The 22,432-nt window shown below is 46.9% G+C and overlaps 2 protein-coding genes across 2 annotated transcripts; one reads left to right on the forward strand and one right to left on the reverse strand.

Annotated features, from left to right (window-relative positions):
- Nucleotides 1–7,073: 7,073 nt before the first annotated feature.
- LOC308150978 (endoribonuclease YbeY-like) lies at nucleotides 7,074–12,232 on the reverse strand (the record flags this gene model as incomplete). The annotated part of the gene is made up of 4 exons (XM_080523771.1): nucleotides 7,074–7,238; nucleotides 7,813–7,881; nucleotides 8,993–9,130; nucleotides 12,023–12,232. The coding sequence occupies 4 exons, from the start codon at nucleotides 12,230–12,232 to the stop codon at nucleotides 7,143–7,145; spliced, it is 513 nt and encodes a 170-aa protein (XP_080379897.1). The 3' UTR covers nucleotides 7,074–7,142.
- Nucleotides 12,233–13,490: 1,258 nt separating this feature from the next.
- Nucleotides 13,491–22,038, forward strand: odad3 (outer dynein arm docking complex subunit 3; the record flags this gene model as incomplete). Its single annotated transcript, XM_080523770.1, has 14 exons — nucleotides 13,491–13,569; nucleotides 13,922–14,043; nucleotides 14,152–14,229; nucleotides 14,655–14,846; nucleotides 15,037–15,075; nucleotides 15,291–15,392; nucleotides 15,985–16,110; nucleotides 16,254–16,376; nucleotides 16,641–16,787; nucleotides 16,995–17,155; nucleotides 17,448–17,604; nucleotides 19,070–19,216; nucleotides 20,357–20,441; nucleotides 21,748–22,038. The coding sequence occupies 14 exons, from the start codon at nucleotides 13,491–13,493 to the stop codon at nucleotides 21,876–21,878; spliced, it is 1,689 nt and encodes a 562-aa protein (XP_080379896.1). The 3' UTR covers nucleotides 21,879–22,038.
- Between the last annotated feature and the right edge of the window lie 394 nt (nucleotides 22,039–22,432).

A 22,432-nucleotide genomic window follows, 5' to 3' on the forward strand; every position in this document is an offset into this window, starting at 1 on the left:
CCTGAGTCTGTACATGGACATGTCAACACCACCTCTGAGTCTGTACAGAGACATGTCAACACCACCCTGAGTCTGTACAGAGACATGTCAACACCACCTCTGAGTCTGTACATGGACATGTCAACACCACCCTGAGTCTGTACATGGACATGTCAACACCACCTCTGAGTCTGCACAGAGACATGTCAACACCACCTCTGAGTCTGTACAGAGACATGTCAACACCACCTCTGAGTCTGTACAGAGACATGTCAACACCACCTCTGAGTCTGCACAGAGACATGTCAACACCACCTCTGAGTCTGTACATGGACATGTCAACACCACCCTGAGTCTGTACAGAGACATGTCAACACCACCCTGAGTCTGTACATGGACATGTCAACACCACCCTGAGTCTGTACATGGACATGTCAACACCACCCCTGAGTCTGTACATGGACATGTCAACACCACCTCTGAGTCTGTACATGGACATGTCAACACCACCCTGAGTCTGTACAGAGACATGTCAACACCACCCTGAGTCTGTACAGAGACATGTCAACACCACCCTGAGTCTGTACAGAGACATGTCAACACCACCCTGAGTCTGTACATGGACATGTCAACACCACCCTGAGTCTGTACAGAGACATGTCAACACCACCCTGAGTCTGCACAGAGACATGTCAACACCACCTCTGAGTCTGTACAGAGACATGTCAACACCACCCTGAGTCTGTACAGAGACATGTCAACACCACCTCTGAGTCTGTACAGAGACATGTCAACACCACCTCTGAGTCTGCACAGAGACATGTCAACACCACCTCTGAGTCTGCACAGAGACATGTCAACACCACCCCTGAGTCTGTACATGGACATGTCAACACCACCCTGAGTCTGTACAGAGACATGTCAACACCACCCTGAGTCTGTACAGAGACATGTCAACACCACCTCTGAGTCTGTACAGAGACATGTCAACACCACCTCTGAGTCTGCACAGAGGCATGTCAACACCACCTCTGAGTCTGTACATGGACATGTCAACACCACCTCTGAGTCTGTACAGAGACATGTCAACACCACCTCTGAGTCTGTACAGAGACATGTCAACACCACCTCTGAGTCTGTACATGGACATGTCAACACCACCCTGAGTCTGTACATGGACATGTCAACACCACCTCTGAGTCTGTACAGAGACATGTCAACACCACCCTGAGTCTGTACAGAGACATGTCAACACCACCCTGAGTCTGTACAGAGACATGTCAACACCACCTCTGAGTCTGTACATGGACATGTCAACACCACCTCTGAGTCTGCACAGAGACATGTCAACACCACCCTGAGTCTGCACAGAGACATGTCAACACCACCCTGAGTCTGTACAGAGACATGTCAACACCACCTCTGAGTCTGTACAGAGACATGTCAACACCACCCCTGAGTCTGTACAGAGACATGTCAACACCACCCTGAGTCTGTACAGAGACATGTCAACACCACCTCTGAGTCTGTACAGAGACATGTCAACACCACCTCTGAGTCTGTACAGAGACATGTCAACACCACCTCTGAGTCTGTACAGAGACATGTCAACACCACCCTGAGTCTGTACAGAGACATGTCAACACCACCCTGAGTCTGTACAGAGACATGTCAACACCACCTCTGAGTCTGTACATGGACATGTCAACACCACCTCTGAGTCTGTACATGGACATGTCAACACCACCTCTGAGTCTGTACATGGACATGTCAACACCACCTCTGAGTCTGTACATGGACATGTCAACACCACCCTGAGTCTGTACATGGACATGTCAACACCACCTCTGAGTCTGTACATGGACATGTCAACACCACCCTGAGTCTGTACAGAGACATGTCAACACCACCTCTGAGTCTGTACAGAGACATGTCAACACCACCCTGAGTCTGTACAGAGACATGTCAACACCACCCCTGAGTCTGTACAGAGACATGTCAACACCACCCTGAGTCTGTACAGAGACATGTCAACACCACCCTGAGTCTGTACAGAGACATGTCAACACCACCCTGAGTCTGTACAGAGACATGTCAACACCACCCCTGAGTCTGTACAGAGACATGTCAACACCACCTCTGAGTCTGTACATGGACATGTCTACACCACCCTGAGTCTGTACAGAGACATGTCAACACCACCCTGAGTCTGCACAGAGACATGTCAACACCACCTCTGAGTCTGTACAGAGACATGTCAACACCACCTCTGAGTCTGTACAGAGACATGTCAACACCACCTCTGAGTCTGTACAGAGACATGTCAACACCACCCTGAGTCTGCACAGAGACATGTCAACACCACCCTGAGTCTGTACAGAGACATGTCAACACCACCTCTGAGTCTGCACAGAGACATGTCAACACCACCTCTGAGTCTGTACAGAGACATGTCAACACCACCTCTGAGTCTGCACAGAGACATGTCAACACCACCTCTGAGTCTGTACATGGACATGTCAACACCACCCTGAGTCTGCACAGAGACATGTCAACACCACCCTGAGTCTGTACAGAGACATGTCAACACCACCCTGAGTCTGTACAGAGACATGTCAACACCACCCCTGAGTCTGTACAGAGACATGTCAACACCACCCTGAGTCTGTACAGAGACATGTCAACACCACCCTGAGTCTGTACAGAGACATGTCAACACCACCCTGAGTCTGTACATGGACATGTCAACACCACCCTGAGTCTGTACAGAGACATGTCAACACCACCTCTGAGTCTGTACAGAGACATGTCAACACCACCTCTGAGTCTGTACAGAGACATGTCAACACCACCCCTGAGTCTGTACAGAGACATGTCAACACCACCCCTGAGTCTGTACAGAGACATGTCAACACCACTCTGAGTCTGCACAGAGACATGTCAACACCACCCTGAGTCTGTACAGAGACATGTCAACACCACCCTGAGTCTGTACAGAGACATGTCAACACCACCCTGAGTCTGTACAGAGACATGTCAACACCACCCTGAGTCTGTACAGAGACATGTCAACACCACCTCTGAGTCTGCACAGAGACATGTCAACACCACCCTGAGTCTGCACAGAGACATGTCAACACCACCTCTGAGTCTGTACAGAGACATGTCAACACCACCCTGAGTCTGCACAGAGACATGTCAACACCACCTCTGAGTCTGCACAGAGACATGTCAACACCACCTCTGAGTCTGTACAGAGACATGTCAACACCACCCTGAGTCTGTACAGAGACATGTCAACACCACCCTGAGTCTGTACAGAGACTCTGAGCAGTTGGTCCCAACTTTCTCTTTTCAGCATTCCTCTTTCGAGTATCCTTCCTTCTGTCTTCTCTCTTCTGTCTTCTCTCTTTTCTCTTCTTCTCCGACTCAATCAATGGCCAAATCGTTTCCTCTCTCTCTCCCTCTCTCTCTCTCTCTCTCCTTGTCCCTGGGCCTGGTTCTGTGGACTCAGATGGAGTCCTTGTCCCTGGGCCTGGTTCTGTGGACTCAGATGGAGACCCTGGGCCTGGTTCTGTGGACTCAGATGGAGACCCTGGGCCTGGTTCTGTGGACTCAGCTGAGGTGCTGCAGTCCAGTCCTCTGAGCCCCCCCCCCCCCATTGTACATGTTATACAGATTGTACAGATTGTTTTTTTAAATTGAAAATGTAATGGATGAATGTATGTAATGAATTCCTTGGCTAATCTGGCCATTTTAATTGGATTTAATTAAATGTATAGGAAATGGGGAAAAAATGGGGAAAAAATGAAAAATAATACATTGTACAGATTGTACAGATTGTTTTTTTTAAATGAAAATGTAATGGATGAATGTATGTAATGAATTCCTTGGCTAATCTGGCCATTTTAATTGGATTTAATTAAATTTATAGGAAATGGAAAAAAAATGAAAAATAAACGTGATATTGTTGAAACGTGCCTGTCTTGTTTGCAGGGTTCTTATGGGTCTTTGAAATCCTTGAAAGTTTGTGAATTTGAGAAAAAAATTTCAAGGTCTTAAAAGTTTTTGAAAATAGACATGGGTCATTGAAAGTGCTTGAATTCCCCTCTCTCTCTCTCTCTCTCTCTCTCTCTCTCTCTCTCTCTCTCTCTCTCTCTCTCTCCTCTCTCTCTCTCTCTCTCTCTCTCTCTCTCTCTCATTTTTTTTAAATAATATTCAAAAATGTTTTACTTAGCTTGTCAACTAGTAAATAAGTCTCTGTATTGCTTCACTTTACACATATTTCACAATATATTGTTTTGCTGTGCTGTGGTAGAGAAGGCAAGAGACCATCTAGTGTTCACACATTCAAGCCTCTCTTTTTAATTGTTGTCTGTGAGCGGATGGTTCCTATTATATAAATTCTCATCTAGATCTGTCTCAAACTATGCCGTGTTGGGTCCTTGAATTTGAGGGAATTGAGTCTTGAAAGTCCTTGAAAGGTGCTTGAATTTGATGTTTCAGAAGGTGTGGGAACCCTGTGTTTGAGTTCTTATTCTGTGGTTTAGTTGGTCACATTCAGCACGAGAACAACAATGACTATAAATAGTGTTGGATCAAGACCCGAAAATAACACAGCCCATGCCTTAGATTCCAACAAATTTTACACACACACACACACACACACACACACACCCCTCCTCAGACATTCCCATCACACACACCATGTCTGTGTCATCCCTGGACCACAGGGGAGGCTGGCGGAGGTAGAAATCGGAGGACGGGCTCATTGTAATGAATGGTGTGAGTCATGAAGCCCGTCCTCCGATTTCTACCTCCGCCAGCCTCCAGCTCCAGACTGCCCTGTGGTGGTTGGGGGGTCGGGGAGGTCAGGGTTGGTCAGGGGGGTCCAGGGTTGGTCAGGGGGTATTTTAGGAGGATGGTTTCATCTGAACGTCACCGCTGAACTCTCTAGGTGATACGAGAGAAAGAGAGAGAGAGAAAGAAAGAGAGAGAGAGAGAAAGAAAGAAAGAAAGAGAGAGAGAGAGAGAGAGAGAAAGAAAGAAAGAGAGAGAGAGAGATGGCCAGTATTTAAAGACACCTCAGTAGTGTCTGTCACTCTCTCTGGGTTTGGTTTGGTCATGGTTTCCATTTCCAATGTATTTCAATGCTTTACTTGACTGTGTTTTGTTTTCTTTGTTTTATATAAATATAACAAGCTAAATATGAATACGGTAGCTTGTCTTTTATAAGCTGCCACTCCTGGGGGTCCCCTAGTGCCTCCCGGTAAACAACCAGTAGGTCTTCTTTTCTACAGAGCTTTACTTTAAAACAATTGCACAACCACTGTTTAAAAAATAAAAAAAATCCTCTCTAACCTCTGAAAACAATGCAGATGAAACATGTACTAAATGTGTAAGCTGTCCTGAATAGGCTTTGCTTTTAATAAGAAGGGAACAGATTTGACTATTTATTTTTTAGCAAAGGTCTGAGTCTTTATGATGTCTCCTAACCTGACACGGCCAGTAAAGGTCTGAGTCTTTATGATGTCTCCTAACCTGACACGGCCAGTATTCCCATCGCCTAGGCTTCCTTTGCTATGTTTCTCTAGGGCCAGATATTCCTTGGTCCCCTGCTAGCATTGAGTGAGGAGAATAGGTGTATAGAATTTTATGTATGAGAACAATATCACAATATGCTCCAAATATGTATATGTTACGGTACATGTGGGAATACGGTACATGTGGGAAAACTAGGGTTAGGGTTAGGTGCTAGGGTGACTTGGTACATGCTGGCATGTCTAACCCTAACCCTAACCCTAACCCTACCCCTCTAACCCTAACCCTAACCATAGCACCCTAGCAACTAACCCTAACCCTAGTTTTCCCACATGTACCGTATTCCCACATGTACCGTAACATATACATATTTGGAGCATATTGTGATATTGTTCTCATACATAAAATGGGGTGAAACTACTATGATTCCTGAGGCCACAGAGAGAGAGAGAGAGAGAGAGAGAGAGAGAGAGAGAGAGAGAGAGAGAGACAGAGAGAGAGAGAGAGAGAGAGAGAGAGAGAGAGAGAGAGAGAGAGAGAGAGAGAGAGAGAGAGAGAGAGAGAGAGAGAGAGTTTAGAGGCCACAGAGAGCCCGCCGAGAGATTGAACACAAAAAAAAAGCTCCTCAACCACTACTGCAAACTTCATCAGCCCAGTTTTCACCTGACACACAGTAATCCTACAGTTATCAGTGGACATCCTGAATGGTTTTGAATCTGTTGTTCTGGAGGTGATAGTTAATGAACTATCAATTCCACAGGATGTCTGTCACGCTTCATTCATATTAATTCATAACAAAAAGCAGATGACCACATTTTTATGAAATCTTACAACCAAGTATGTAAAGCTACGAATGTGTAGTTCAGTGGTAAGATACCTCAGAAACTGAAGCTATGTTACGTGAGTTAGGTGAATTAAGACGTGTGTGGCAGTTAGTGGTGTCAGGTGTACACAATCTATTTCTATATGGGTGTCTGAGTATGCCCCAGGGGAGTATTCCATCAACGTCTCTAAAGGCAAATCCAGGCTTATTATTTTGATAAGACTCACAAGACATCAAATATAAGCCTGGATTTTCCTTTAGCGACATTGATGGAATACCCCCCCTAGGTGTCATGTCCATGTGGGTGTCTGTGACGCAGAGTGGAGAGAAGCAGCAGGCTGGACAAAGCTTTTGTTTCTTGTTCAGCATTCGACATTTGACTTCCTAAAGCGCATTTTAAAATAAAACAAATATTACTGTGAAAGCAATGTGGTTTGGATAGTTTTACTCTTCCCCCCCCCCCCCCCCCCCCCCCCCCAGAAATGTCAAGTTGAAAAATGAAGCAATATGTTTCACTCATTAGCAATTCCATAGGCATCTGTGCAAGACAAGTGTGTTGGCTTTGGAAGTCATCATCACCCCAGCACTTATTGCTCCGTCACACAGCTGAATCTACCTTCAACAACAGTATTGCTTGATTGTCACTGCAGGAGTCAAGTGTCCAGAGGATCAACAACCAACGTGTCATCAGTGTCTCTAAGACGGTCCACGGCCTCACCAAAGGAAATAAACAGTGTTCCGGCCAACGACTCGTGTCCCGGGTGCAACGTTCGAATCCCGCCATGGCGTGCGGCTCTGGTCACCTGTCTTGACTACACTTCTTGGTCAGAGGTTCCAGGTGTCGGCCTGTGAGCCGATTGAACTCACTCAGAACGTAGGTTTCCTTCTGCAGCATCTGTGACCAGAGAGAGAGAGAGAGACAGAGAGAGAGACAGAGAGAGAGAGAGAGAGAGAGAGAGAGAGAGAGAGGGAGAGAGAGAGAGAGAGAGGGAGAGACAGAGAGAGAGAGGGAGAGAGAGACAGAGAGAGAGAGAGGGGAGAGAGAGAGAGGGAGAGAGAGAGAGAGAGGGAGAGAGGGAGGGAGAGAGGGAGAGGGAGAGAGAGAGAGAGGGAGAGACAGAGAGAGAGGGAGCGAGAGAGAGAGACAGGGAGAGGGAGGAGAGAGAGAGAGGGAGAGAGAGGGAGAGAGACAGAGAGAGAGAGAGAGAGAGGGAGAGAGAGACAGAGGGAGAGAGAGAGGGAGAGAGAGGGAGAGAGAGAGAGAGAGGGGGAGAGAGACAGAGAGAGAGACAGAGGGAGAGGGAGAGAGAAACAGAGAGAGGGAGAGAGAGAGAGGGAGAGAGAGGAGAGAGAGGGAGGGAGAGAGAGAGAGAGGGAAAAAACTGTTAAACAGAACCGTCCACGTGCCGAGGTGTAATAAGTATGACACACTATGGAAGTGGGTCGTTACACTCCCAGGTGGTCCGTACCTCAGTCCACTCCTCTTCCGTCTCGTGTCTGTAGCCCAGCAGGTGACAGATCCCGTGGGCAGTAACCGCCTAAGTCAAAGAGAACGGAGAGTTAGTCCAAACGACCGACAGTTTTCGGCCTAGGCTACACAACGACAAAACGCAGACGATTAAGCAATATCACACTGGAGGTCGTGTTGTTATACTGAATATTAGCACGGCTGTGATTGGGTCGTAGGTACGAGGCCGCAGGCAATCACAGCCGTGCTGATATTCAGTATAACAGCACGACCTCCAGTGTGATATTGCTTTTATACATCAGTTCTACAGCGCCATTTATTAGTTAACAGTAATAAGCGACAACAGATTATGATTTGTTTGTTTATTTAATCATAAAAATAAAATAAAAATAGTTCCGCAACTGAACTTCAACTGGACTGTTGCCTAGTAACCTGAACACAAACATGTAGTCTAATTAAAGTCATTTAGTAGAACATCTGTGCGGCGGAGTGATACATATAGTTAAAGGTCCCAGTGCTGTTATACTGTATATCAGCACTCATGGAATGCCTCTTGTCCAATCAAATTACTTGGTCGTAACTAACTGTTGTATAAAATGCAGACACACAAGCGTTTTCTGATTGTCGCGCAAAAGAATCTCTGGTACACTGGGCGTGCGCGTACTGGTAGACCCCAGAAAATGGCTCAAATATAATTGAGACAGTACCGTAAAAGAATAGAATAATATCATTAATCTTCATTCATTCGGTAGTATTGTCAACTCCCCATCAATCTCCTCTCCACTTACATTACGTCTGCATCCAGGATATGGCATGTATATGTTATTCATCTATGTACATTTAGGTTGTATAAAAAGAGCTGATGCTTATGATAAGGTAGAGGTGGGTTGACTTTGCATACTGAGTCACTACTTTTGTCTTAAGTCACTTAAATTTCACTCAAAATAAAAGCCTAAGTTCATAACAACTGTCTCCTCATAAAAGCTGATGTTTCACAAGCAGGGCTGTCGAGGTTACCTGGTTACCAACGGCGACCAGACAGCTGTCAGCCAATCACCATCACCTCCCTGAACATCAGCCAATCACCAACACCTCCCAGAACATCAGCCCAACAAAACAACCCAATAGTTGACTTAATGACATAGCCTCTCTACCCCCATAAAGTTATGAAGTTTGATCACCGTGAGGATCCCGTGAAGGTCCTGAGACGCGGCCTCCTCCTGGCTCTGCTGCATCAGGTACTCCACCCCCAGGAACACGTCTCCCAGGTTCAGCTCGTCTCTGTGCAGAGGACACGGCAGCTTCCCAGGCCTCAGATCCTAGGAGGGTCGTAAGGTGGATCATCATCACAAGTCAGCGGCTTTTACTGCAGGAGATATGACTCCAACTAGTCAGTCACTCACAGTAGCCATTCATTCATTCATTCATTCGTTCATTCGTTCTTTCATTCATTTGTTCATTCGTTCGTTCTTTCATTCATTCATTCATTCATTCATTCTTTCATTCATTCTTTCATTCGTTCATTCGTTCGTTCATTCTTTCATTCTTTCATTCTTTCATTCATTCGTTCTTTCATTCATTCTTTCATTCATTCATTCATTCATTCATTCATTCATTCATTCATTCATTCATTCTTTCATTCATTCATTCAGGCTATCCACATCATAGCGGGGGACTTTAATCATGTCGACCTGAAGGCAGTACTACCCAAGTTCTACCAGCATGTAAAATGTGCAACGAGGGGAGAAAAAACACTGGATAAGGTATACACCAACATCAAACGTGCTTACAAGGCTAGTCCGCTAGCTCATCTAGGCATGTCTGACCATGTGTCAATCCTCCTGATTCCTGCATACACCACAATGGGGAAAAGTGCTCCCACCACCACTAAGACTGTCAGAACCTGGCCAGAAGGGTCCGCTCCACTGCAGATCTGCCTAAATGACACCCTATGGCAGGAATATGAGCATGAGGACCTGGAACAGTACACGTCGTCGGTTCTGAACCACATAGTGAACTGCACCAACTCAGTCACCGTGGACAAACGGGTCCGGGTCTACCCCAACACGAAGCCATGGATGACTGGGAAGGTCCAAAAACTGTTAAATGAGAGGGACAACGCCTTCTTCGCAGGAAAGCGCACACCGCTGTACAGCTCCACCAGGGCCAACCTAAAGCGCGGCATCAAAGCGGCCAAGGCAGAGCACAGAGAGAAGATTGAGGAATGCCTCCTGAGCAACGACTCCAGGCGGATGTGGCAGGGGGTTCAGCAGATGACAAACTTCAGAGCCAACAGGCTCACAGCCGCAGAGGACGACCCCCTGCTGGCGGGAAAGCTGAACACCTTCTACGCCCGGTTCGACGAGGGGCGAACGGAGGTAACCACAACACAGACACCACTCTCTCCAGCTCTCAGCAGCCTCACCCTCACAGAGCACGAGGTGAGACGCGTACTGAAGGCGGTGGACCCCAGGAAAGCCTCGGGGCCGGATGGCGTCCTGGGACGGGTGCTGAGAGACTGCGCCGACCAGCTGGCCGGGGTCTTCACCAACATCTTTAACCAGTCCCTGTCCCAGGCCACCGTCCCACCCTGCCTGAAAACCTCAACTATCATCCCAGTCCCGAAGAAAAGCACGGTGAGCTGCCTAAACGACTACCGCCCGGTGGCACTCACACCAATCATCATGAAGTGCTTCGAGAAACTAGTCCGGGCCCACATACTCACACGCCTCCCGCCCAACCTGGATCCATACCAGTTCGCCTACAGAGCCCACAGGTCCACAGAGGACGCCATAGCGACGACTCTCCACGCCACTCTATCCCACCTGGAGAGGGGAAACAGCTACGCGAGACTGCTCTTCGTGGACTTCAGCTCCGCCTTTAACACCATCCTTCCAGACAGGCTAGTGACCAAACTACTAGACCTGGGTCTATCACACTCTATATGTGCGTGGATCAAGGACTTCCTGACCAACCGCCCCCAGAGGGTGCGGGTGGGCCCCCACACCTCCACAGCCCTCAGCCTCAGCACTGGGTCACCCCAGGGCTGCGTGCTAAGCCCCATCCTCTACAACCTCTACACCCACGACTTCACCCCCATCCACCCCAGCAACTACATCGTAAAGTTTGCAGACGACACCACCGTGGTGGGATGTATCTCGGGGGGGGACGAGGCGGCGTACAGGGATGAGGTAGAGCAATTGAGCAAGCTGTGCAAGGTAAACAACCTGCTGCTAAACAAGTCAAAGACCCAGGAACTCATCGTAGACTACAGGAGGAAAAAGTCCGAGATCCTGCCCCTGCTCATCGACGGAGAGAGCGTAGAGATGGTCTCAAACCTCCGTTTCCTGGGACACATCATACGGGATGACCTGGCCTGGAAGGACAACACTAAAGGCACCATCAAGAGGGCACAACAGCGGCTATACACCCTGAGATGCCTCAAGAAACAACACAGCAAGCAGGAGATGCTGGTGGCCTTCTACCACGGCGCAGTGGAGAGCATCCTCACCTTCGGCATCTCCAACTGGTACCACAGCTGCACGGCAGCGGAGAGAAACGATCTACAGAGAGTCGTGAGAACAGCACAGGGGATCACCGGCGCCACCCTCCCCTCTCTGGAGAAGCTGTACGAAACACGCTGTCTCAGGAGGGCCTCCAAGATCTCCAAGGACCCGACCCACCCTGGGCACGAACACTTTGTCAAGCTGCCCTCGAACAGGAGGTACAGGACCCCGGCCGCTAAGACAAACAGACTGAAGAACTGCTTCTACCACAGGGCCGTCAAGGCCCTGAACACAGAAAAGGCCTAAGTTCTGGGCCCAGGACAAGTCCGGACGGATTGTAATGGCAGCTAGTGCTGAGGCACAAACATGTACATTTTCAAGCCTGCAAACTGTGACACTTTAAAAAAATGTGAAAAAATACTTTCTTGTGCAATATGACAACCCTAGTTGACTATCTGTGCAGTATAGTACAGTGGATTGTGTACATAGCCTCTATTGATGTAAACCAGCTCTTTATCTTCTTGTGATTTTATGCATCTATGCTTTTTCCAAAATGTGTTTCTTTTTCCTTTCTTAAACACCAGGGGAGCCTCCCCTCCTAAATTTCGTTGTTTGGTACCTGTACTGTAACAATGACAAATAAAGTCTATCTATCTATCTATCTCTTTCATTCATTCATTCATATGTCGAACCCCTGCTACCCACCTCATAGAAAGGAAAAGAGAGGACATCCGTGGGCATGTTATTTTTTCGATAAATGTTATTGATTCGTTGAATCTTGCGGTTGTCCACGCAGATGACACCCAGATCAAACTTCTGGATCCCCAGGATGTGTCTGAGCGTCTCCACGTCCCTGCGCAGCCTGGCGCGGCGCAGCGGCACCACCTTCTGGAGGTTCCGGAGAACTACACCCATCCTAACACAACACTATTAACACTAGGTGACGTTAGAATGATAAGGTTCTATCTCCGTTTAGAATGATAAGGTTCTATCTCCGTTTAGAATGATAAGGTTCTATCTCCGTTTAGAATGATAAGGTTCCATCTCCGTTTAGAATGAGAAGGTTCTATCTCCGTTTAGAATGAGAAGGTTCTATCTCCGTTTATAATTATAAGGTTCTATCTCCGTTTAGGGTAGTTCAGAGATATTGAGCGTCAAAGTTTTTACATTCCATTATGTTTTGTGAGATGGAACCTTTGTATTTTTTAAATTACTAACTAAAAAATGTCAACATTTTAAAAATAACACCATACAGGCATTAATGAACACCTAATGGATCAGATTATGTAAAATAAAAAATAAAAATAAACTCAATTTTGTCAAAAATGGAGATAGAACCTTATAATTCTAACGTCACGACTAGTCACAAACTAAATAGAAACAGACGATGAATAAAACAATGAAGTCATGGGAACATAGATAATAATAGAATACTTCAGCTGCTCCCTAAATTACCGTGGAGCGCTTCTCTGACTCTCGTCTATCAAGGTCACTTCCGGTACGGTAGAGTAGTAGTTCGCATTTAAAAAGCTTCGCTGCATCTATACATGATATGAGATATGAGACTTCATAAAGCATCTATACATGATATGAGATATGAGACTTCATAAAGCATCTATACATGATATGAGATATGATATGAGATATGAGACTTCATAAAGCGACGCGTAGTTCTGCCGATGGAAACAATAATGATCTGCGTCACCTTGAAGAAACACGACATGTCTAACGCGGACCAGACAAGATCACTGCAGGAACCAGTCAGTCAGTCAGTCAGTCATGTGTCACACCGGACGGTGTTGGCGGTAGAACGCGGAAGTTTTTCACAACTATACAAGTAGCTTTTAATTTACTCAGCATGAAGGCTATTGTTGCCTACAATTATTGAATATCACTCTATTCGGGAGGCTTGCATAATGTATTTTAATGACTCCCTATTTGATGTGCCATAGTCAGCATATTGTGTTGTTCTGTCCTAAACTTGGCAACCTCGAGCTTTGTACACAGTCCTCGAGCCTCAATCTGACGGGAAGTGTACCGGTTGCCAGGCAACAGTTTGTCAGTTAGGCGGTCTGTGTTTTCACGACAAATCCGCTCTAGCAAAGCCACGCAAAAGTGAGTCAGTTAGTAGCTAATATATTATTTAGCTTTATGAAAAGTGCGCGGTGTGAAAATGCCCTTCAGCGAAGAGGCCATAAAACCGCCTCTTCATGACCAAATAACAGAACTACAGAGGAAAATCCAACTGCTTGGTAAGTTGTTGGTTCATCTGCATAGAAGCACGTCAACGTTAGTCCGTTACAGGGTTTACCTCAGTTGATCTGCATAGAAGCACGTCAACGTCAGTCCGTTACAGGGTTGACCTCAGTTGATCTGCATAGAAGCACGTCAACGTCAGTCCGTTACAGGGTTGACCTCAGTTGAAGAAAGAGTTGTCTTCGCCTACTAAACAGTTATCTATAAGCTAAATAGATAGATATAAGTAATAATATATGTATTTTTCAAAGTGCTAAACAGAGATATATTGGGTCAACTGTCTGAAGGATCCAAGAAGCATGTATCCAAGTGGTTGCTGAAATAATAAAAAGGTGACTTGGCCAACAGAGGGAGACAGAACTGCTTACTATGAGAGTTCTCAGTCCAGCGTCAGGAAAAACAGGGAATGCATCCTCCAGATGAGGGAGGAGAACAAGCGTCTGCACCAGAACTTGGCAGATGCTCTCGCTGTATGTAACACTATTACATATCTCCATCTTAGTCGTTACCCTTGTACGACCCTCTTGTAGGTTCTGTGGCTAAATCAGTGTTGGCTGGTCTTGGTTTCTCTCTTCCAGGGAGACGAGAAGGTGATAAAGGATGCCTTTCAAAGCCGAGGCAATGAGAAGGCTGCCTTCCGGAACATGTCAGGGAAGGTGGGAACATGTCAAACATGAGTTCATGGTGTATTAGAACAATAACTGTTGATACACTTTATTTTATTGTTGTTGTTGTTGTTTTGTGGTCTGAGCTGCTTTAACCCCTGAATTTCCTATCTATCTATCTATCTATCTCTCTCTCTCTCGCTATCTATCTATCTATCTCTCTCTCTCTCTCTCTCGCTATCTATCTATCTATCTATCTATCTCTCTCTCTCGCTATCTATCTATCTATCTATCTATCTATCTATCTATCTCTCTCTCTCTCTCTCGCTATCTATCTATCTATCGATCTATCTATCTCTCTGTCTCTCTCTCTCTCTCTCTCTCTCTCTCTCTCTCTCTCTATCTATCTCTCTCTCTCTCTCTCTCTCTCTCTCTCTCTTATGGCTTGTTTCCTTCCCCATCTTCTTGGTGGTCAGGCTGCTCTCAAGGTGTTGGACCAGAAGGTGTGTGACAAGATGAAGAGGCTGAACGCCCTGAAGCACACCACCCAGACCTACCAAAGCCGCCTGGAGGACCTCCAGACCCAGTACCAGACCCAGACCCAGAGCATGAAGCCTGACAACAGAGGCCCACAGCCGGGCGCACTGAGACGAGAGGAGGAGGCCAAGGTACCAGGACAGAACACTAGAGAGAGAGAGAGAGAGAGAGAGGGAGAGAGAGAGGGAGAGAGAGACACACACACACACACACACAGACACAGACACATACTCTCTCTTGGGTGACACTTTCAGCACTCTTGGGTAATGCGATGGGACCGTTACAATGGGATGGTCACTGATGTGTTACCCTTGTCCACAGAGTGAAGGGGAGGCCTCTGAGGAGCACGACCCCCAAAAGGTTAAGCTCAATCATTCTCACTGCCTAAACCCCCCCCTGATCAGAGGCACCCACACCCACAATCAGAATCAGACTTGTTACCACATAGCACTGTATACCCACCTCAGGAACAACCAACCATCAGTGTGTGTGTGTGTGTGTGTGGGTGTGCATGTGTACGTGCGTACATGTGCGTGCATGCCTGTGTGCACCTGGGTTTGTTTGTCGTTTTCTAGAACTTGCGGGAGCTGGAGAACCGTCTGGAGAAAGCCCAGCTGAAGTGTCAGGAGGCTGAACACATCATGAGGGGCTATCTCAAACTGAACGCCCACCTGCAGGTCAGTTAAACAGCTTTTGAAACATCCACAGGAATTGATACGGATATACATTGTGCAAGTGAGGACAAGAAACCCCCAAGGGGCAATGTGCCACACATCTCCATAAAGCTTACAGTACCAGTCAAAAGATTGGACACACTTCCGTGTCCAAACTTTTGACTGGTACCGCACGTCATATTCAAGGTCTATAAATAGTATCGTGCCAAGGTGCTGCCCTCGCATGCACATGCCCTCATTGCAGACGGCCTAACATTCCTCTTCTGTTTTGTACACACGCCTACTATTAACTTTGACAATGGATGTACTAAATAATATTTAGTTATGTGGTGAATGTGGGCCAGGGCGCCTCAGGGCATCTCTGATTGATTCCCTAGGCCTAGGGCGTCTCAGGTTAATTACCTATGACAAGCCACTATGGATGGTAGGTGTACCCGTCGCGATCTGAACCGGCGCCCTGGTTTCCCTGCTGGTTGTCCCCTGTCCCTGTCCCTGTACCCAGCCCCATGTTCCTGTCCTGGGTTAACCTCCCCTCCCTTCTGCTCGGCACACACACACATTATTCTATTATTGTATTCACCTTCCCTGTGGTCAGGAGGAGAGCCTGACCTTCCAGTCTCAGCTGGACGGCCAGGAGGCTGAGATCCTGAGGCAGAGACAGGAGCTCCGGGACCTGCAGGTCGTGAACAGCGACGCGCACCTCTCCAAAGACGCTGCCAAGGTGACTGGTGTTATCATCATCATCATCATCATCGCTGAATCCCCATGCATTCATAGCCCTGCACCTAATCTCTTCTTGTCTCTTCCTGTCTCTCTCCCCCCCCCCCCCTCTCTCTCTCTCTCTCTCTCTTTGTCTCCCTCCAGGCAGAGCTGCAGCATAAGGAGGAGCAGGTGTATAAGGAGCGTAAGGAGAGAGAGCGCATCCTAGTCCGCTACAAGAAACAGGCGGAGGAGCGCAAGGCCCAGGCTGAGAATGTGGAGAGAAGGGTGGGCAAAGATCAAAGTCTAAACCTAACTGTAGCTGTTGACCCGAGGGGGAGGTGGGAGAGGACATGATATATGTGATTAGGTTTAGCCAGGTTTAGCTCTGTTATTTCGTGCAGTTAACTGTTATTTGACACTACAATATCTGCAGAACACTAGAGACCATCGATGACTATTATTATCATACACACCAGATTGCGTGTGTTAAATATTCACATACCGACAGGCTGCAAGTGTCTAAAGCTGGATTGTGTCTCTGTCGTTCAGGCCCAGCGGGCAGCCATGAAGCCAGACGAGCTGAGCAGCGAAGCCCAGCGTAGCGCCACCAGGGTGGGGGAGGAGGAGAGGGCCGTCTCAACCTACGAGGAGGCCTTCCGCCGCATCAAAGAGGCCACCGGAGTTACCGACACACGGGTACAGAGAGTAGAATGTGTGTCTGTGTGTGTGTGTGTGTGTGTGCGTGTGTGTGCATGTGTGGTGTTTATGTGTGGTGTGTACGTGTAGTGTGTATAGTTGCCTGTTTGTTATGTGGTGTTCATTTAATCATCTGTCTAATATATACAGTATGTGTATGTGTGTGTGTGTGTGTGTGTGTGTGTGTGTGTGTGTGTGTGCGTGCAGGAGGTGGTGGAAAGGTTCATCTCCCAGAGTGACACCCAGAAGCACCTGGAGGAGCTGAAGGCTGAGAACGAGAGCACTCTGCTGCAGCTGAAGGAGGAGAGGGACGGCCAGCAGGAACACTTCCAGGACATGAAGTACTCTGGGGAGGCCAAGCTCTCCAGGTCAGGGGTCAGGGGTCGGGGGTCAATGGTTAAGAGTCAGCTATTATAGAACAATTAAGCTACTTATTGCTTAAATTGCAGATACAACTGTGCTAACTACATTTTGGATCATGATACCTTTATATCTTACTGTAGGTGCTGTTAGGGAAATCCCTCAAATGTGATTGATGGTTTGGAATAAATGTATCTCTCTCTCTCGATACAACAATAGTGTTGCATGGCGTACAGCCAATGTCTGTAATACCCTTCACATTCTGATGTTTTTTCTGTATGTCTGTGTTGTCTGTAACAGTGGTCAGCAGATGCTGGAGGAGTGTGAGCGCCACCTGCAGGCAGAGCAGCAGAGGCGCGACTCTGCTAAGGAGCGTCTGGACTGGCTCACCCGCACCCTCAACACGGTGCGCGCCGGCGTGGAGCACCTCGCCGACAAGCTGCAGCACATCGAACTGGTGCGTTTGAAACGTCCTTCTTCTAGCACGACGACTGCCAATGGCCCCTGACCTGAGCATAGATTACTTTTATGTTCCTGCTATGACTGACTGGTGGATGGATGATTCACTAGTCAAATGTATTTGTTGTAAGTCTCTTTGGAATAAGGCCGTCCGTCTGCTAAATGCCACAAAATGTAAAATGTAAAAAATGTAAAATGATCTTATCTCTCCAAGTTCCTGTACGAATTAACACTCTCTATAAATGTTTCATCTCTATTTTACCGCCTACCTCCCTGGCCACTAAAGTGGCGTGGGAAAGAGATCTGGGTATCTCTATTGGAGCCCCAGACTGGCAGCAGGTCTGGACATATGCCAAAGATATATCTGTTTGTAATCGGTTTAAATCAACTCAACTCAAAATTCTCCACCGTATACATATAACTCCTGCACTCAAAAACAAAATGTATCCAGATTCTTCCCCAATGTGCTGTAAATGTCAAACCTTTATTGGTGATTTTATTCACTGTTTTTGGTCATGTTCGAAGATACAGAATTATTGGTCAAGTGTAGTAGACGAACTGACCTTTATTTTTGATGCACCTATTGAGCTTAACCCTGTAAATCTGCTTCTTGGCTTTACCGACTGTCATATTACAAGACCCAGTCATAAGAGACTGTTTAATTTGCTCACTTTTGCTGCAAGGAAGAACATTCTACTATACTGGATTAAAGAAGCCTCTCCTTCAAAGAACTCCTGGCACAACATTATTATGAGCTGCATTCCTTGTGAATTTGTTACAGCAATGTTGCACTCCAGAACTGACCATTTCCACAGTATGTGGGATCCATATCTGGCCTTTATTGGCCCAAGACTGGCCTCTACATTACTGCAAGGACTGCGCAGTACATAAGTGGCTCTCCCTGTTTTGTTTTTTTAGCTCTGAGATCATGGATGGATGGCTGTCGGATTATTATGTTCACGCCCTGCCATGCATACCCCCCCAAAAGAAATGTACCTTTGTACCCTGATTATTATTATTATTATTTTTTTAAATGTATTTATATATTTTTATTTTTGTTTGTCTGCTTCATTGTTTGTGTATTACTTGTATCTTGTTTGTTTTTGTTTTTCCCCCGTTTGTGGCGTCTGTCTCTCCTGTTGTTTGTTTTTCTGTTCAAGTGTTTTGTGTTTTTGATGAAAAAAAGAAATGAATAAACAGAAAAAAAAATGTAAAATGATATTAAGTACTGCCAAAATAGATTTTGTCTAGAACATTGTGGAATATGACCTACAAGCCCCCTACGAGGGGGTAAGTAAAGTAGAACGATTATATCACTGTATATCATAGTGTTATCACGTTCTCTCCATCTCTTCTCTCTGTCTCCACACCCCCCCTCCTCTCTCCAGGGAGGGAGCCCAGCTGCTGAGCTGCCCCTGGGGTCAAAGGAGGACGTGGTGGAGCTGCTGCCCCTGGGGTCAAAGGAGGACGTGGTGGAGCTGCTGCCCCTGGGGTCAAAGGAGGACGTGGTGGAGCTGCTGGCCCTGTGTGAACGGAAGTTGCTGCTGCTGCAGGAGGAGCTGCAGGGGAAGGACCTGGCCGCCATCACGAAGGAGTTGGAGGACGAGGAGGTGAGCTGGGGGGGACAAGAAGACCTTGTGCACATAATTAATATTAACACTGGCGCTTGGGAAATCGATCCAGAACAAACAAGAATCCTGTACACAGTGTTGCTGTACATGGAGGGAATTGTAGAGATAAATAATGTATATAATATAATATATATATTATATAATAATATATAATATATAATATATGTATATATATAGAGAGATAGAGAGAGAGAAAGAGAGAGAGAGAGAAAGAGAGAGAGAAAGAGAGAGAGAGAGAAAGAGAGAGAGAGAGAGAGAGAGAGAGAGAGAGAGAGAGAGAGAGAGAGAGAGAGAGAGAGAGAGAGAGAGACAGAGAGACAGAGAGACAGAGAGAGAGAGAGAGAGAGAGAGAGAGAGAGAGAGAGAGAGAGAGAGAGAGAGAGAGAGACAGAGAGAGAGAGAGAGAGAGAGAGAGACAGAGAGAGAGATATTGGCCCTTAATTAAACCTAATCATGAAGTTTATCTAATGTGAGAGATTCTGTACACCGTTGCCAGTGAGTAAAGCTGTATAACCTATAACCTGGTTACCATCTTATCATTTCCACCCAGGTCTCGGTTGCCTGTTTTGGCGCCTAGGCTAGAGGCTTCATGCCCAGTACATGTACACTCCTGCTTCAATAGCTTATCTCTGTTTCTCAACGGAAACTAAAGCACTTAAATCCACACCGAACTGTTTGATCTTGATTATTAACATGCGGCGTCCCCACCTGGCCCCTGGTGTTTGAGAACACAGCATTCAGGAACTGAAATACACTGGCCTACACTGGTATACAAGTACACTGGTAAAGGTTATGATGGTGGATGTGAATCAGGGAATGACATTGAACTGTACTTGTTTCAAGCGGTTCTACTTTTGAACTCCTACCACTGACATTCTGTGAACCGTCTCCTTTGATTTGTGTTGAGTTGACTTTGCCTGACTGACGCTGACTTCCCCGCCTTCATTGTCTGTGTCTCGGTTCCAGCCAAGCTTGGCACAGCTGTCTGATTGTCTCTCATTCTGGTTGTGTGTGTGTGCGTGTCTGTGTGCGTGCGTGTGTGTGTGTGTGTGTGCGTGTCTGTGTGCGTGCGTGCGTGTGTGTGTGTGTGTGTGTGTGTGTGTGTGTGTGTGTGTGCAGTTCTATGCCAGCATCGAGGGCAAGCTACCTCATTACAACACCCGCATCCAGATGCCTGAAGCTCAGAGACAGGACCTCTACGATGGTGAGACACACACACACACACGCTGGCATGCAGAGGACAGAGTACAGAGTACAGAGTACAGTACACGTTTGGGAAGTCTGTGGTGACTTGACTGCAATAGACTATCCCTCTCTCTTACTCTCTCTTATTTACATTTACATTTACATTGCTCTGTCAACCACCCCCCCCTCTCTCTCTCTCTCTCGATCTCTCTGGCTCTCTCCTCTCTCTCTCTCTCTCTCTCTCTCTCTCTCTCTCTCTCTCTCTCTCTCTCTCTACCCCTCCCTCTCTCACTCTCTTTGTCTCTCTCTCTCTTTCTCACTCTCTCTCTCTGTCAACCCCTTCCTCTCTCTCTCTCTCACTCTCTCTCTCTGTCTCTGTCTCTCTCTTTCTCTCTCTCTCTGTCTCTCTCTCTCTCTCTCCCTCTCTCTCTCTCTCTCTGTCTCTCTGTCTCTGTCTCTCTCTTTCTCTCTCTGTCTCTCTCACTCTCTCTCTCTGTCAACCCCCTGTCTCTCTCTCTCTTTGTCTCTGTCTCTCTCTCTCTCTCTCTCTCTCTGTCACTCTCTCTCTCTCTGTCAACCCCCTGTCTCTCTCTCTCTCTTTGTCTCTGTCTCTCTTTCTCTCTCTGTCTCTCTCACTCTCTCTCTCTGTCAACCACCTGTCTCTCTCTCTCTCTTTGTCTCTGTCTCTCTCTCTCTCTCTGTCAACCCCCTGTCTCTCTCTCTCTCTCTCTCTCTCTCTCTCTCTTTGTCTCCATCTCTCTCTCTCTGTCAACCCCCTGTCTCTCTCTCTCTCTCTTTGTCTCTGTCTCTCTCTCTCTCTGTCAACCCCCTGTCTCTCTCTCTCTCTTTGTCTCCATCTCTCTCTCTCTCTGTCAACCCCCTGTCTCTCTCTCTCTTTGTCTCTGTCTCTCTCTCTCTCTCTCTCTCTCTCTCTCTCTCTCTCTCTCTCTCTCTCTCTGTCACTCTCTCTCTCTGTCAACCCCCTGTCTCTCTCTCTCTCTTTGTCTCCATCTCTCTCTCTCTCTCTCTGTCAACCCCCTGTCTCTCTCTCTCTTTGTCTCTGTCTCTCTCTCTCCCTCTCTCTCTCTCTCTCTCTCTCTCTCTCTGTCAACCCCCTGTCTCTCTCTCTCTCTTTGTCTCTGTCTCTCTCTTTCTCTCTCTGTCTCTCTCTGTCAACCCCCTGTCTCTCTCTCTCTCTTTGTCTCTGTCTCTCTCCCTCTCTCTCTCTCTCTCTCTGTCAACCCCCTGTCTCTCTCTCTCTCTTTGTCTCCATCTCTCTCTCTCTCTCTCTCTCTGTCAACCCCCTGTCTCTCCCCCTCTCTCAGACGAGGAGGAGAGCGGGGACGACGAGGGTGACATCATCACCAGGGCCACGCTGAAGCGCCAGTCTCAGCTGATCATCGACTCCAAGACCAAGAGGAAGACCAGGACCAAGAAGAAGAAGGGCAAGCAATGATCCCAGACCAGAAGGGACCTCAGGCCTCTGAGATGTATGTTCTGTGTATTGTATGTTCTGTGTATTGTCGATCTAAGGATTACACTGTACTGTAGTTAGGAACATATTTTCTTCTAGTGGCGGTCCATTGACATGGGGTAGCTGACGTTCTGGGTCAGGATACCTGTTTTACGAGATCGTGTGACAGAAGAACTGTTGGTTTCACTGCTACACGTATTTAGGTTTGTTGATTCTGAAATAGTAATAAATAGTAATAGTAATTTCAGTAATAGTAATAGTAATTTCAGTAATAGTAATAGTAATAGTAATTTCAGATTGAAATAAAAGAGATCTTGAGTGAAGACATTGTGTGTGGTTTATTTTGCTGGTCGCATGAAGATTGCTCTAATGATTGTTGTTTTGCAAAAACGTACTTGCAGGCCATTCGTCATCCCTGGCAGGTGATGTTTTCGATTGCTCTTGAAAGCCAGTGCTTAGATGTGTGTTGGGAGTACCGACACCTCTTCTAGAACACTTTATTAGAAACACCTGTACATCTTCTCATTCATTCAGGT

The sequence above is a fragment of the Nansenia antarctica genome (genome assembly GCF_963989245.1).
Source record: "Nansenia antarctica genome assembly, chromosome: 2".
Lineage (NCBI taxonomy): Eukaryota > Metazoa > Chordata > Actinopteri > Argentiniformes > Microstomatidae > Nansenia > Nansenia antarctica.